The sequence below is a fragment of the Xiphophorus maculatus genome, chromosome 18 (assembly GCF_002775205.1).
Source record: "Xiphophorus maculatus strain JP 163 A chromosome 18, X_maculatus-5.0-male, whole genome shotgun sequence".
Lineage (NCBI taxonomy): Eukaryota > Metazoa > Chordata > Actinopteri > Cyprinodontiformes > Poeciliidae > Xiphophorus > Xiphophorus maculatus.
The window spans coordinates 2,080,963-2,095,142 of record NC_036460.1 but is presented as its reverse complement, the minus strand read 5'-3'; the positions used below and the strand labels follow the sequence as shown (position 1 = coordinate 2,095,142).

Genomic DNA, 14,180 nt, shown 5'->3' with positions numbered 1-14,180 from the left:
TCCGCCCCCTTTTCATTCTCAGGAATCCAGGACAGTAAGTAGCTCTACTGTCCAAATAAATCATCGCACAACTTAGTGATGAAGATAAAGAACGAGGGAACACATTTTAGAAGATGTATAATTTATTTAGAGCAGAGTTGATTCATCATTTTACTCAGTTTATTTTTCAGCAACATAATCGTAGGTCATTTTCTGGTTTTCGTAGCGATTTCTCTGTTATTGTGAAGAAAACAAAAGATTTCACAGCACATTTAAACAGCAGTGATGCCATAACAGCTTTTCTCTAATTGCAACTCTGCTGATGTGTTTCATGGTGTCACACAAAAACTCATTACAATCACACGTAGTTCACATTTTAAAAACTGTACAGGCTGATAAACAGAACAAAAAAATTACACTTGATGAATATGATCTCACACATCTGAGAAATAAATAGATAAATAATAAAATCTGCTAAAATAATAACTGTATTAGGTTTAAATCTTTCTTTTGCTAAATTTTCCATGGATGGGGGAAGGGCAGCGCAGTGGAAGTCACTTTTTAATTGGTCAATAAATACTTTTTGGTAGCTATTACTCATAAATATAGTGTCACTATTAGTCTGAATGGGCCAATAGGATCCTGGAAGTGGGATATTTATTTCCCATCTGTGATCCAACAGCTGGCTGGAAATCGTTTGGCTCTGGAGTCGCCTCTCTTAGCTCTTTGTCTCCATGACTGATTTAATTCACTAGTTTTCTGTTGCCATCTTCAGGAATCTGCACATGTAAACAAGTGACATCATCTGAAGTTTCATTGTAACATAAACTAACTAGTGTCACCTAGTGTCAGTACCGATTCCCTTCTTCATGACCTGAGCTAAGCTGGCAGTAATTGGGGGCTCGTCCGGTATTTGAACCCTGGTCCAACAAGCAGATTCCTCCAGGCTAAGCTAACCTACTTGCCAAAGTCTATTTTTTTTCTTTTTGTTAGGATTCTTGTTTATCTTCCTGCTGAAGTTAAAGTTGAGCTCATAAGTTTTCATACACTGGCAGAATTTCAACGTTTTTCCACAAAGAACACTCAACTTTTCCTGTCACTCGTGGTTAGTGGTTGGATGAAACCTTTTATCACTTCCATTAATCTGCTAACATGTTAATATGGGAGCAAATTGCTTATTTAGCACTTTACTGCTTTTGCTAACTTTGAAAATATTTAGCACACTTAGCTTCCTCTAAATTCATTTTGTCAGATAAGGGTCAGGCTTAGACTACCAACTGCACTGGGTTGTATTTCAAACAATCTGACACTGTCCGTTAGCAATCAGCGTTAGCGTCAGCTGCAATAACTCAGGACTCGGTTCATCCTGTAGCACCGTTTCTGCTGACCTGCTAACCTGAATCGAGGTGACTTGCTTTCCACACCCGACTCTAAACCAAGTTTTTTATTCACTGGTTAGAAACACAATTATTGTAATTTCTATGGATTAGTAATATTAATGTTCATTCTGAGACTTTAACTAAAGAAAGCTGCTAAGAAGTAGCACTTTCCTACTGTATGTATGAATGATCTGTTTCAGCTGTTGCAGAACCAGAACATCCCAGTCAGAATTATGGAAAATATTGCAGTATTCTTTGATTTTAGACCATGTGACTTTTAATGAAACAGGGACCGAAATGTTTGCTCTCTCAGGCAGACTCTGCTGCGCTGCCCTGCGACTCACGATAGGAATCAGATTACTCTTTAATGATCTCACTAACATAGAAAAGTCTAAAAACAACACACTGATGTGCTCTGGGCTCACATGCTTCCACATCAGACCTGATCTGCTCCCAGCGCCTCAACAGGATCCACCGCAGCTCTTCTTCTTTGAGCCACGCATAACAGAAACGGGTGAGCTATCTGTCAAACTGGGCTGAACCACGAGGATGCTGCGGAGGTTCTGGCAGTGTGTCGTTAAACCTCAGCGGTCCAGATTTCATTGTTGGATCCAGTTGATTCAGACTTGTAGGAGTAGATCAGGTCTGGGCTAAAAGTTTCCTGAATTTAAAATGTGTTTCAGTGTAAAATTGCACCAAGCGTTTACTGAAACACTGTGACCCGGAAAGTGACCCGACCCAGATACTTGTCCCGCTCGTCGCTGTTGCGCAGGTTGGATCCCTCCACTTTACATTCCACCGTCTGCTCCACGCTGTAGTCCTCCTTAGTTAGCAGCAGCTTGACGGCCACCAGCGGCTGGACGTAATCCGGCTGCAGACACAAGCGGAGTCAGAGGTAAACGTTCTGGTTCGGATCACACCGGTCCGGCAGCACCGGCAATCTGACATGTGAGGACAGAATCAGCTAAACAAAACACGGAAGACACATTTTATCAAGTTTATTTTTGGTTTAAGGTGCAAAAGTCTGTCTAATAAAACAAGTCTAGCTTTTTCTATCTGTTTCTGATCATGTTGGGTTTTTAACTAGCAGGTCCAAAAGTTTCTGCAGGTCCAAAGGTTTCTGCAAAGCTTTTATCTCCTGAAGAACAATCAAAACTTTCTTTCAAGTTCAACTATAGCCAGTTAACACTAGGATGATACAGTTTTCGAGTCCTTCCCATATCGGCTCAGCAGGGCCAATAGGCCGGAGTCCACCCTGACGACTCTGATGGCTCAAATTAGCATCCCTTCTTCAATTGTAAATGTGGTCGTTGACCGTCAGGCCAGAAGGTAGGAATGTGAATAGTCCATGTTGGGGGTGGGTATCTATGATACCAGCAGGAGATCAGGTCTCCTGTAGGTAGTGCTCTTCAGTTTAGTTTTGAAGCATACATGAAGTGTTTTTGGAGAGATGTGACCTTTTGCAGCTGATCCATGATGTTGTGCTGCATTATCCAGGTCATTTTGCCAAATGTACATAGAGTTTGCAAAACATAGAATCTGTTTCAAAAAATATGCAAAGGTTTTTCTAAAAGAAATTAGTAATGTTTCTCTTTGAAATAAAGCTAAGAGGGTATAACATGACAGTTTAGAAATAAACTAACCAAATTAATTGTGTTGATCCACCTCAAAAAAATCATGCAAAAAGTGTAAGCAAAAGAAATCTGGGAGACTTTGCACATGCAAATTTGCATGCAGCCTTTTGTGCTGTGGAGGATAAATAGGTGACTGCTTCACCTATTTAGTTCACAAGAACTAATGGCATTTATTTCAGTCATAATCTTGCGGGGGGTGACCAAGGTTCCATCACTATGTGACAGCTGGTCAGCAAACCTGGCAAACATGATTGACATGGCAGCACTGAATGCACATGTGCTTTATCAGGCATGCATTGGGGTGCAGGAGAGACGGGTGGACTTCCTGGTTGAGCTTGCAAAAGAGTTCGGTAACTCTCATGTGAGTGAGAAGAAGGCACACAAGGAGAAACTGCTTCGGCAACAACCTTCCACACCCAGCTCAGGCAAAAGGGCGAAGTGTCAGGTCAACCATCGATGCAGGATGCGTGTCCTGAGGCCGAAACATCATCAGTGACCCCTCACACCCCCACCATGGACTGTTCTCCCTGCTGCCCTCTGGAAAGAGGTTCTGCAGCATCCGGTGCAGGCCCACCTGGTTCCGAAACAGCTTTTTCCTACTTGCCATCAGACTGCTGAACTCTTAACTGGACTGCACTCAAAAACTGGTCTCCACTTTATACCTTGCACATGTACAGAGCTAAATAACTTCTATTTTACTGTCAGTCCTGCACTTTATATGTTATATTTAGATTTATATTCATATTTTATACTGTTGAAAATGACAACAAAGTCAGTCGAAGTCGAAGTCGAAGTCTAAGGAACAATTGTGCAACTGTGAGATGCGTTGAGGCCATTACCAGGGTACTGATAAGGTAATGGCCCTATTTACAGAACAAAAGCACCTGCTAGAGAAAATCCTTCAGGCCAGTTGGACTATCGAAGCCGATATAGGTATACGTCAAAGTGGACTAACTCTAGCCATTCTAGTGGTTAATCCCTTTTATTCCTAACTTCTGGATGGCTCTCTGCTGATGTGGACTTTTTCTTCTCTTCTTAGTTTGTGGCAGTGGCAGCGCTAGGTGGCGCTGTAGCTCTCCCTGGAAGTCATAGTACCCCCAAGAAAATATCACATCATTATTTTCTTTTTTTATCTAAAACAATATTCTTTAATATGTGGTTGTTGTGACATTTTAATTAAAAAAAAAAACAAAAAAAGGATTTTATATTGGTCTCATCTTGCAATGGAAACAAACGTTTTCCCTTCCAGCAAACAACTGAAAGCAGTATGTAACACAAAATTATTGTTTTCTACGACCCAAATCCGTCTAGTCCAACATCAGTGTCCGACCTCACAAATAGCCTTCTGGAAGAAAAGTGAAAATTCCTAAAAATCCACCCTACAACCTTATGGAAACCTTCTGAATAGATCTGAAATGATTTCCAACATCATATGAAATCTTTCTGATCAAAAATGGATCATGTACACATGAAGGCAAGTAACTCAATACTTTTACCAAAATAGTGCATTATAAAGTGCAAATCATTTCATTAAACTATAACAACATAATAAAATATTTTCACTGTCTCAGAAAAGCTTTTATAGTTGACAGTGGCGCCATCATGTGGCCACTTCAGGGTATTGCAAGAAAGACTTTTGAACCCATTGAGAAGATTTGTTTTGTGAAAAGTTTCAGAAAAATTGTGCAAAATAAATAATCTAGAGTGATGAGGTCATGAATTTAGATTTCTATGATCGTTTTCAGTTCCTCTGTGCATGTGAGAAGCAAACAGCCTTTACTCACGTGAGCGATTTTGCCGTAATACGGAAAAAACATTTTATCCAGACGACCTTCAGGCGGGAAGTAAATCATCTGCAGCGGGGTGTTTCTCTGCAGAAAACACAGACTGATCCTGTTTCTGTGCTCATTCACAGCAGATACTAAACATCTACACACAAAAACCTTCACAGGTGCATGATGGGATTGATGTTAGGCCGTTACCTTGGCGGTACAGTTGATGTATGGATCTCCTTCGGGTTTCAGTCCAATGACCTGCAGACACAAATGGAGTTATTGCTTTTTTATTTATTAGAAATCTCACACTCTAACAGCTAAAGCTCCATGATAAACTAAACAGTGATGAGTTTCTTCTAACATGTTAAAAACTCCTGGAGTTCAACCTGCATGAACAATCCCTTTATCCCAAGAGAAAAAAATAACGTTAAAGCATGTGATGGAGCTCAGAAAAAAAAGTAATTCAATTTAATTATGAGAATAAATTCATATCAATACACAAATGAAGTCACAATACAAGAATAAAGTTGTAAAAATACAAGAATAGAGTTGAAATAATAAGAAAATAATATTGCAGTGAAAAAGTCACAATAAAACAAGAATAGTTGTATGAAAATAAATTCAAAATAAGTCGCAAAAAGTCATAATAATAAAAGGATAAAATCACAATAATATGACAATAAAGTCATAATATTAAGAAAATAATGTCGTAATAATACACAAATAAATCTATTATTACCATATTAAAGTTGTAATGATACGAGACGAAAGTCATAATAATGTAAAATAAAGTCACAATGTTACAAGAATAAAGTTGTATGAGAATAAAGTCATTAATATACTACAATAAAGTTGTTTTAATATTAGAATAAAGTCATAATGATGCATAAATAAAGTCGTAATATGACTCCAGTCTCTTATTTTGACTTTATTTTTTTAACACTATAACTTTATTATATTAAAACTTTACTCGTGTAATTAATTTTTTTTTAGAATGGCTCTAATACCGAGTTGAACAAATAACCACAGCGCCCTCTGCTGAGAAAAGATGGTATAGACTTTGCTTTAATCTTGATGATTCAGCAATTAAAGCTGATTTTCGTGTTAAAATCTGAGAGTTTTGAAATGATCTGAGTGAATTAAAGCTCCTCACAGAAACCCACCACAACACAACATTTAAACTACCCTGAGTTAATGCTGGTTCTGTACTGACCCGGTTCAGCTTGAGGATGATGCAGGGCTGCCCCTCGGCGTAGCCGAAGCTGGTGTCCGGCAAACCAGAGCACTGGCGCAGATTGCTGCGTTTGAACTGGCAGACCTTCTTCTTGGGCTGGTCGTCCTGGTCCGTGTATTCGCCCACCAGACACAAGTCGTTCCCCTCCTGGATGCTGTCGTTGTACTCTGCAAACAGGAAACGGGGCTTTTATTGTGAAAGCATCAGCACTAATAGAAAGTGACATCCTGGGGGGCCAAACTCATTTTCATCAAGATTATGAATGTTCTCAGTGAAATTCACTTTTTGTTCCTCACCATATCGATCATATAGTATAACTTTAGATACTATATTATTTTATAGTATATTATTGATACTTTATTATCAAGTCAGGCTGAGGCAGCAGTGTAGAAGTAAGAGATACTGCCACCTGCAGGTAGGAGTTAGCATCGTTTCAACTCAATGTTTGTGACCATTTTAGTTTAAACGATGCTTTGATTTGATTGATTAAATAATATTTAAAAGGGCATTTTTATGTAGAATCTCCTTTTTCATCTTTCAGTCATGTTATAATGTTATTATCAAAAATATACCTGCAGTCTTGCTTTCATTTTTTCATCCATGTTTGAGAAATTCCTCAATCTCCATGACTACCAGTCAGATGACCAATACGCCTGGGTGGGCCTAGCCCCGCCTTCAAGGCGCTGCTCCTCCCCCACTCAGCTCCTTCAGACTAGCCAGGAGCAATTAGCAAACAACTGGTGGAACTGCTGAGCTCATTATAGGAGCTGCTGCTCAGAGCAATGCTGGTAAAAACGGATTAGTAGAGGAGCCATGTTGGGATGAAGGCAGAGCTTCAGAAAGAGGGGGAGTTCTTAAAGAGACAGGGGCCAATTTCAAGGCGTTAAATTAGGAAGCAAAATGTCTTTGAGTCATAAAAGTAACATTGTTTCCTGGTCATACTGTAAAATGTACAATGTGCCTGGAAAATACATAATACTTAACCATTAGGCACACAATTGTTATCTTGTAGCTTCTCTTTATGTGTGCCGCTCTGGAGGCTAGAGGGCCACAAAAAAAGGCTCTGGCGTGTCGGATTTGGCCCCCGTGCCCTGAGTTTGACACATGTGCTCTAAAACATGGCATATCTGGGTTTGACTCACGCTGCAGAAGGTCGTGCAGCTGCTGGACGTACGGGTTGAATTTAGCTGGATCCGAGCGATTGTAGGAAATCTCAACAGCATGAGGACGAAAAACCAGACCTGAAAGGAAGCAACACAGGAAGTGATGAGGCAGAGAGAACAGAGCTGCAGCATCATGCAGCGCCATGCAGCATCATGCAGGATCATGCAGCAGCTGTCAGTAGGGTCACCTGGAGAGTCCAGGCGGTCCTGGTGCCGAGGAACGGCGTCATCCAGCGTCTGCAGCATCACCCAGATGGTGAGGATGAACATTCCCGTCAGGACGCCATAAAAGATGAGGTAGAAGAGGAAAATGAGACCTAGAGGAAAAAAATCAAACATTTCTTTGTTTACATCTGCAGAAACAAACAGGAAGTGAAAGTGTTAGTAGCCCCAATTTCATTGCTCCTGTGTTCACTGTACAATGACAATAAAGACTTTATTTATTTTACTTACTTAGTATTAAAGGAGCACAAGCATCCAGTTGACTGAGAAAAGAATCGACTCCTCAAAATATCCCTTCCAAAAGATTCGTTCTCCTTTTTCATGTTGTGATACTTAACAGGATAAATTGAATATTTTTATCCTTCCATTTATCTCATCCTCCATTTAACACCGTTTGCCTCAAATCATCACAAACCCAATGAGGTTCTTCTACCAATGCCTGTTGATGCATATTTAACACATTCCAAAGATCCGTTTTTGTTTCTGCTCCCATCTAGTGGCTGGACCTTCACCAAATTAACTCATTTGGTAACTAACTCTACACACACAGCAGGTCTTGATGCTCAATTTATATTTTTTGCTGATATCCGATTTCATTCGTATTACTAATTAAATGTAATAGCAATTAGATTTCTGTATTACCACAACAAAGTGCAGAAGAAGAACATAGACGTCACACAGCAGACTTCTGTTTACGGCAGTAAAAATGGACGTCGCCGTCTAGGGATGGACTTTAAATTTATTTAGCAATACAAGCTGAGAATATCGTCACCAGATCACAACAAGACCAAGGAAGCTGATAAAAGAAGAAAGTCCAGAAACAGCAAAGGTCTTCAGCGAAGCATTGACTGCAGCTTCTGACCCGGTTCTGTCTGGACGGAGTTGGACCAGGAGGTCGGTATGTGATGCGTTCACTGACTCAGACTTCTTTCATCACTTTATTAATATCATTTTCAGACTTTGTTCATGTGCAGATTTACCGTCTGTCTTCTTCCGCTGCAGAATTATGACGCATGTTTCACGTCAATGATGCAAAAGTCAGATAAAATTTTAATGTTTGTCTAAACACGACGGTTCAGACCGCAGACATTTGAAAACTATCGGCTACGAACCCGATTTAATAACACAAATGGAAATGGTACAAATTTATTTTTTTCAGACCACAATGAAAAACCCCCACATATGGGTAACAATAGCTCTGTTGTTAATGTAACTCCCACCGGCACGGTTTCCTCCGCTTTAATCCAACTGCAGTCCGTCTGCCTGGAAAGTCCGGTTCGGTTGGTGACGTGTGAATGCTAATCGAACTCGGGCTTACCTACAAACCTTAGTCTGGGTTCGGCCGAAGTTAACTGGGGCGGTTTGAATGCTAAGCAGAGACTGCCGCAAAAGCAGGAAGTGGACTGCAGCGCAGGGCATTCTGGGTAAATACAATCAAAACAAACGTGCTAGCCAAGCGCTAGCGGAAGAAATGGTTCAGCTGAAAACCAAAGAGAAATCCTTCAACCGCTAAAATCTGACGCAACTCCGTTTTTGTTTTCCTTCCATGAAGAAGAGAGTTAATTTCAAATGTTTGAAATAAAAATAACTGAATGTTTTTATAGAATGTTAAATGTGTTCAGTTATGAGCTGAATTAAGTTTCAGTGTCTCGTTGCAGCCGTTATCCTCTGAAAGCAACTTTTAACTCTGATTTATTGAGAATCGATTTGATTGATGGCAGATTTAACTGCTAACACATTAGTAAAATATCTCAGCATTAATGTCTGTTTGAATAATGCATGAAGCAGCAAATACCAGCTTAATGCATCTTCAGGGAGCAGTTATGCAATAAATGTTTAACTCTGACTGAGCCTGCAAATGTGGTGTCAGTTGGTTTGAATAGTAAACTGGGCCGTCGAACAAACAGAGGCAGCAGATGAAGCAAAACTAATAATCTGAGGCCAATTTTAAACATTTCCGCTGAAACAGACAGTCCAGAAATCTGGTGGTTTCCAGCAGAGAGCAGATGATGAGGACCAAACACTGAAGTCTGATGGAACAAACTGATAATGATAGAGGAAGGATTTCTGTTGGCTTAAAACCAGAAAAAGTTGAAATTTATTTCAGGTGAGCTGACTGGAAGCAGGAACAGGTTCAAACTCCGTCCAGGTGAGAGTTAGGACTGTGCAGTTAATCAAAAATTATCATTCAGTTTCAAGATTAGCTCTAAATGATAAAGGTTTGATCTTCAAAATGATTGAACACCAATCAATTATTGGTCTTAAACAGGCGGATCATGTTGGAAAACCTCCAATGTGGCTGAACCAGACCAGATGGGGCCCAAACTCAAAATACATTTTGTTAAAGGCCAGTTAGTCGGATATTAAACAGCTCATATTTAGGCTTATTTTTCTCTATACCTATAAGGAGGCAAATATGTTTTTTCTCACCAGTTTTCTTACTTAATATTTTGGTTTATTAGTAAGAAGTTCAGGACCTTGGAAAGACATGCCGCGCTCATATCTACACCAGCCACCAGGGGGCGGAACTGGTTCTTGGATATCTGAAGTTCAGTACCTCCCAGCCTTGTTAGAGCCACAACGGGTCAAAGTTCATCAGACCTGGTAACGACTCCTGACGGGTCAAACTAGAATCTGCTGGGTCGGCTGATCTTCACTTCCTGTCCAAACTCTGGTCACTGCCTGATAACGTTGTCGCCTTAAAGCCGCAGCATCAAACATTTATAAAACATTCATTTTCTTATGTGTTTAAAACTCTGACCATGTCATGACAGTTTGCTATAAGACAGATTATTTGTGAAAAAATTGAGCCTCTCTGCCTTCCCCCACTGCTAACTAGAAACAACCAATCAGATCCAGAAGGCGGGACTTAGTGCTGTCAATCATGCCCCCCCACCTATGGCTAGTTAGAATGGCAACCGGTGACAACAGAAAAACCGTTTTCCTGTAATGTTAAGTTGTTTCTCCATTTGCACATTTAGCAGCAGTACATAAGATTGATTGACAGCGCTAAGCCCCTCCTCCTGGCTCTGATTGGTTGTTTTTGTAGCAGTGCTTTTCTTCGGTAGCTCAGAGAGGAGATTGATCTTTTTAAGGAATATCGTTCTCATAATTTGTTAAAACATGGGACAGTTTTAACAAATGTGTACAAAACATTTTATTTATTAAAGTTACTGCAGCTTTAAGGACAAAGTGTTTGCGTCCAACTCTTCATGCGCCGATCCGATGTTTTCCAGACATTCAGATTCTGATTCTACAGACCAACGGACTCACAGGCGAGAATATGAACCAAAAACTCAAAACTGCTCCAACAAGATCAACCTTTCACTCTTTCATGATTTTCTTCCGAGGCCTTAAAATGCTTTTTTTTGCAAAAGATTTTAGTTTGTATTTTCTCCCAGAGCAGCTGCGCTTTACTTTGTCTCACTTCCTGTTTCTCCCATGACCTTCCTGTCGGATGAGCAGTCGCAGGAATCCGCTAGCGATCTGTGAAGTTCTTTTGACGTTAAACTCCTTCTAATTGCCGCGTTCATCATTTGAATCAATTTTCCGTCAGATTGGATTCCAAACTGCATCCGGTGTGTTTTGACCTTTACTCACTGCTGCCCCCCGGCGGTCGTTCTTACCATGTCAGCCAGACGCCGGACACTAAATTGGTTCCGGCTGCTGAACTCTCTGTGATCCGTACAAAGGTTCCGGATCGTTCATTTATAGGGAAATTATTTTTGGGACCAAAAACTTCATAAAGAGGGTATTTGTGTTATTATTGTAATTTAATTCCATTAATGGAGGACGGCGACAGGAAGTAGCTGCAACAAAATGAAACTCACTGCAGGAAAATAAGTTCATTTTTTTATTTTCTCTGGCAAAACATTACACTTTTAATTGAAACAAAAAAATGTTAGTAAATTAAAGCTTTAGGTTTGTGAATTCATTCATTAAATTGTAAAATAATTATTTTTTGGTAAAAAGGTTATGAGGACAGAAAACAGAGAAAAATACAGAAAAGCTTTTATTTTAGTTTATTTTGGTCATTTAAACTGAGTTTCATCAGAACTGAACTGGTTTTACTGGGAGTCTGATCTGGTTTCATAATCTGGATGGGTTTCATATTCTGGACCGGTTTAATGAGCTGAACTGGTACTAATCTGGACTGGTTTATTAATCTGATCTGGTTTATTAATCTGATCTGGTTTATCATTAATCTGGACTGGTCCGTTAATCTGGACTGGTCCATTAATCTGGACTGGTCCATTAATCTGGACTGGTCCATTAAACCGGTACCGTGAATATAATCTGCACATATTTGACACAATTAAACATTAACTATTTATTGTCCGGATATTGGCTCAGTTCGGTTCGGGCCGCAGCAGCAGCAGAACCTTTAATAAATGAAGACACCATGCCGAGCTTCTGTTCGGTTCGGTTGAATCGATCAGAACCGAGCCTGGTGCGCGGCTCAGGCCGCCTCTTACCCCAGCTGCTGGCGGTTCGGCCCAGGAACTCTCCGGTCCGCGGGTTGTAGATGAAATCCTTCCATGATTCTTTCTTCTCCTCCTTTTTCTGCTCCTTCTTCTTCTTCTTCTTCTTGTCCTTCTTGTCCTTCTCCTCTTCCTCCTCTTTCTTCTTCTCCTCCTCCTTCTTCTTCTCCTCCGTTTTCTCCTCCTTCTCCTCCACCTTCACCTCCTCCTTCGCCGCATCCTTCTCTTCCCCCTGCGCCTCTTTCTCCTCCGGTTTCTGCTCCGCGTTCGTCTCTTTCGGCGGCTCCTGGTTCGGTTCTTGGTTCTGGGCTTCTGGGGCGGACGACATGCTGCTGCGGCGCCGGGCTGATCCGAACCGGGCTAATTAATCTGCGCTTGCAGCGATCCGTTGGGTCTGTCAGCGATGCTCGCTCTGGAGCCCAGCACACACACACACACACACACACGCACACACACGCACGCACACGCACGCACACGCACGCACGCACACTCGCGCGCGCACGTCAAAGAATGCGCGCTGACTCACCCACACACGGCAGCGCACGGACTGCTGCAGAACGCGGCGCATGCGCATTACGGAGTCCTGAGGGTCTTCAGTGATGGAGTCAGAGAGAAGCTGAGAGGAGAACGTTCAGTTTGATTAATTAACTAAATTAATTACTTAGTTAATTTATTTATTAATTAAACACCAATTAAATCACGTGACCTTTTATGTGAGGAAGCATTTTTACAGTCTGGTCCTCAGGATTACTCACACTTCTCTTATTATAATATAATGTAAAATAATATAATATAATATAATATAATATAATATAATATAATATAATTTGTTTGTTTCAAGTGTGTGATTAAATGATGCAAAATCCCATTAAACTGTATCTGAAGTTATATAATCACACCAGAGGTGACAGTCACGTGACTACAGGAAGTCAAACTCATTGGGTCAAATCGGAGTGATGTCACTCTGATGTCACATTCACCAAAAGGTATGAAGTCACGTGACCAGCAGGGGTAAACGGCAGCAGGGAAGCAGAAGGAGGAGATGTGAAGGAGTCCATCCTCAGCTGATCCATCACGGTACCGATAGAACCAACCCGACCAGAACCTCAGTTCACCTGTCCTTATGAACCCAATCAGAACCATCTGAGCGGTTCTGTGTTCAGTCTGTTATGAAGTCCTTATTTATTTTCTTTAGCAGCAAAAATCTGAGAGTTTGTCTTAAACCCAAACTAGTCCAGTTAAAGTCCAGTTAAAGTCCAACACCGAGCCGTGAATGAGCGACTCATGATCACATTAAACCCAAAACAAAGAAAACATTCAATTATTATATAAAATAAATCAACTTATCAGATTCAGGACAGTAAAAGTTTGTTTTGGGCAGCAGTGTATAAACTATTGCTAATCTGCTAATGCGCTAATGGCGGAGCTCATTTTTTTGTTTTAGCATTTTAGCATTTTAGCATTTTAGCTGTCTGTGAAAACGTTTAGCGCCTTTAGCTTTAATTTTCCAGATACATTTCAGTTCTAATTTGGCTGTTTTTTACATTTCAGTTGAATAAAATTGGACATTTATGTTGATCGACTGAATTCCTCAACTAATTAGATGTTTATGTTCATGCTCTTATTTTGAAGTCTGTGTACACCATTTCTTCTCTTCATGTATTCTTTAATATTCTTAATATTCTTAAAAAGCAGCTGAAGACACATTTGTTCAGTTTGGCTTTTAATCAGTTTTATCTTGTGTTTTATCTCTCCTTCAGTTTATCTTCTGTGTTTTTATATCTTATTTTTGTAAAATATTTTGTGGTTTCTGAACTGTGAAAGGTTCTACATAAATAAAGTTACTTTTTAAATAAAGCTTATTGAACAAGAGGCAAATAGACAAACAAACAAAATGAGGTTTACAGAATAATACACTTTCATAAACAAATAACCAGAGATGCTAATTAAACAAATATATGGGAAAATTTATACATATAAATTGTTCTGAGAGCTTTTTTGTTGGTGTTCCTCATGCTTTCCACCCGTAGCGGTGCAGCACATGACATTTACTCTGTACCCAGAATGCATTGCGGTAGAACAATATGCTGTTTTAATATGATGTCCTAAGTGCTTTCTGACTCTGTGGTCAATCAGGCAAAATCAGCAACAGAGTTAGAAAAACTCAGACTGCAGAAGTTAGGATGGTTAAAACATAAAGTGAATAAAGGTACAGCACTCATTATTAAAACATTTTATTTATGTTTGTTTCATCTTCCTGATTCTCTTTCTGTCCAGATGGAACTAAAGACTCTGGAATAATTTCAGGAACAT

The 14,180-nt window shown here is 40.1% G+C and overlaps 1 protein-coding gene across 1 annotated transcript; it reads right to left on the bottom strand.

Annotated features, from left to right (window-relative positions):
* Positions 1 to 104: 104 nt before the first annotated feature.
* On the bottom strand, positions 105 to 12,326 carry LOC102238368 (sodium/potassium-transporting ATPase subunit beta-3-like). Its single transcript, XM_023351307.1, has 7 exons — positions 11,862 to 12,326; positions 7,353 to 7,481; positions 7,144 to 7,242; positions 5,981 to 6,168; positions 4,975 to 5,025; positions 4,777 to 4,863; positions 105 to 2,229 (listed from the first exon to the last, which is right to left on the bottom strand). Exons 1-7 carry the CDS (start codon positions 12,193 to 12,195, stop codon positions 2,062 to 2,064), a joined length of 1,056 nt encoding a protein of 351 aa, XP_023207075.1. The 5' UTR covers positions 12,196 to 12,326; the 3' UTR covers positions 105 to 2,061.
* Positions 12,327 to 14,180: the final 1,854 nt, after the last annotated feature.

Excerpts from the sequence above, each read along its gene's own strand:
- LOC102238368 (XM_023351307.1), bottom strand. The coding sequence starts at position 12,195 with ATGTCGTCCGCCCCAGAAGCCCAGAACCAAGAACCGAACCAGGAGCCG. Across the intron at positions 7,243-7,352 it reads GGACCGCCTGGACTCTCCAG|GTCTGGTTTTTCGTCCTCAT; the intron begins GTGACCCTACTG and ends GCTTCCTTTCAG. Across the intron at positions 2,230-4,776 it reads ATTACGGCAAAATCGCTCAC|CCGGATTACGTCCAGCCGCT; the intron begins GTGAGTAAAGGC and ends TTGTGTCTGCAG.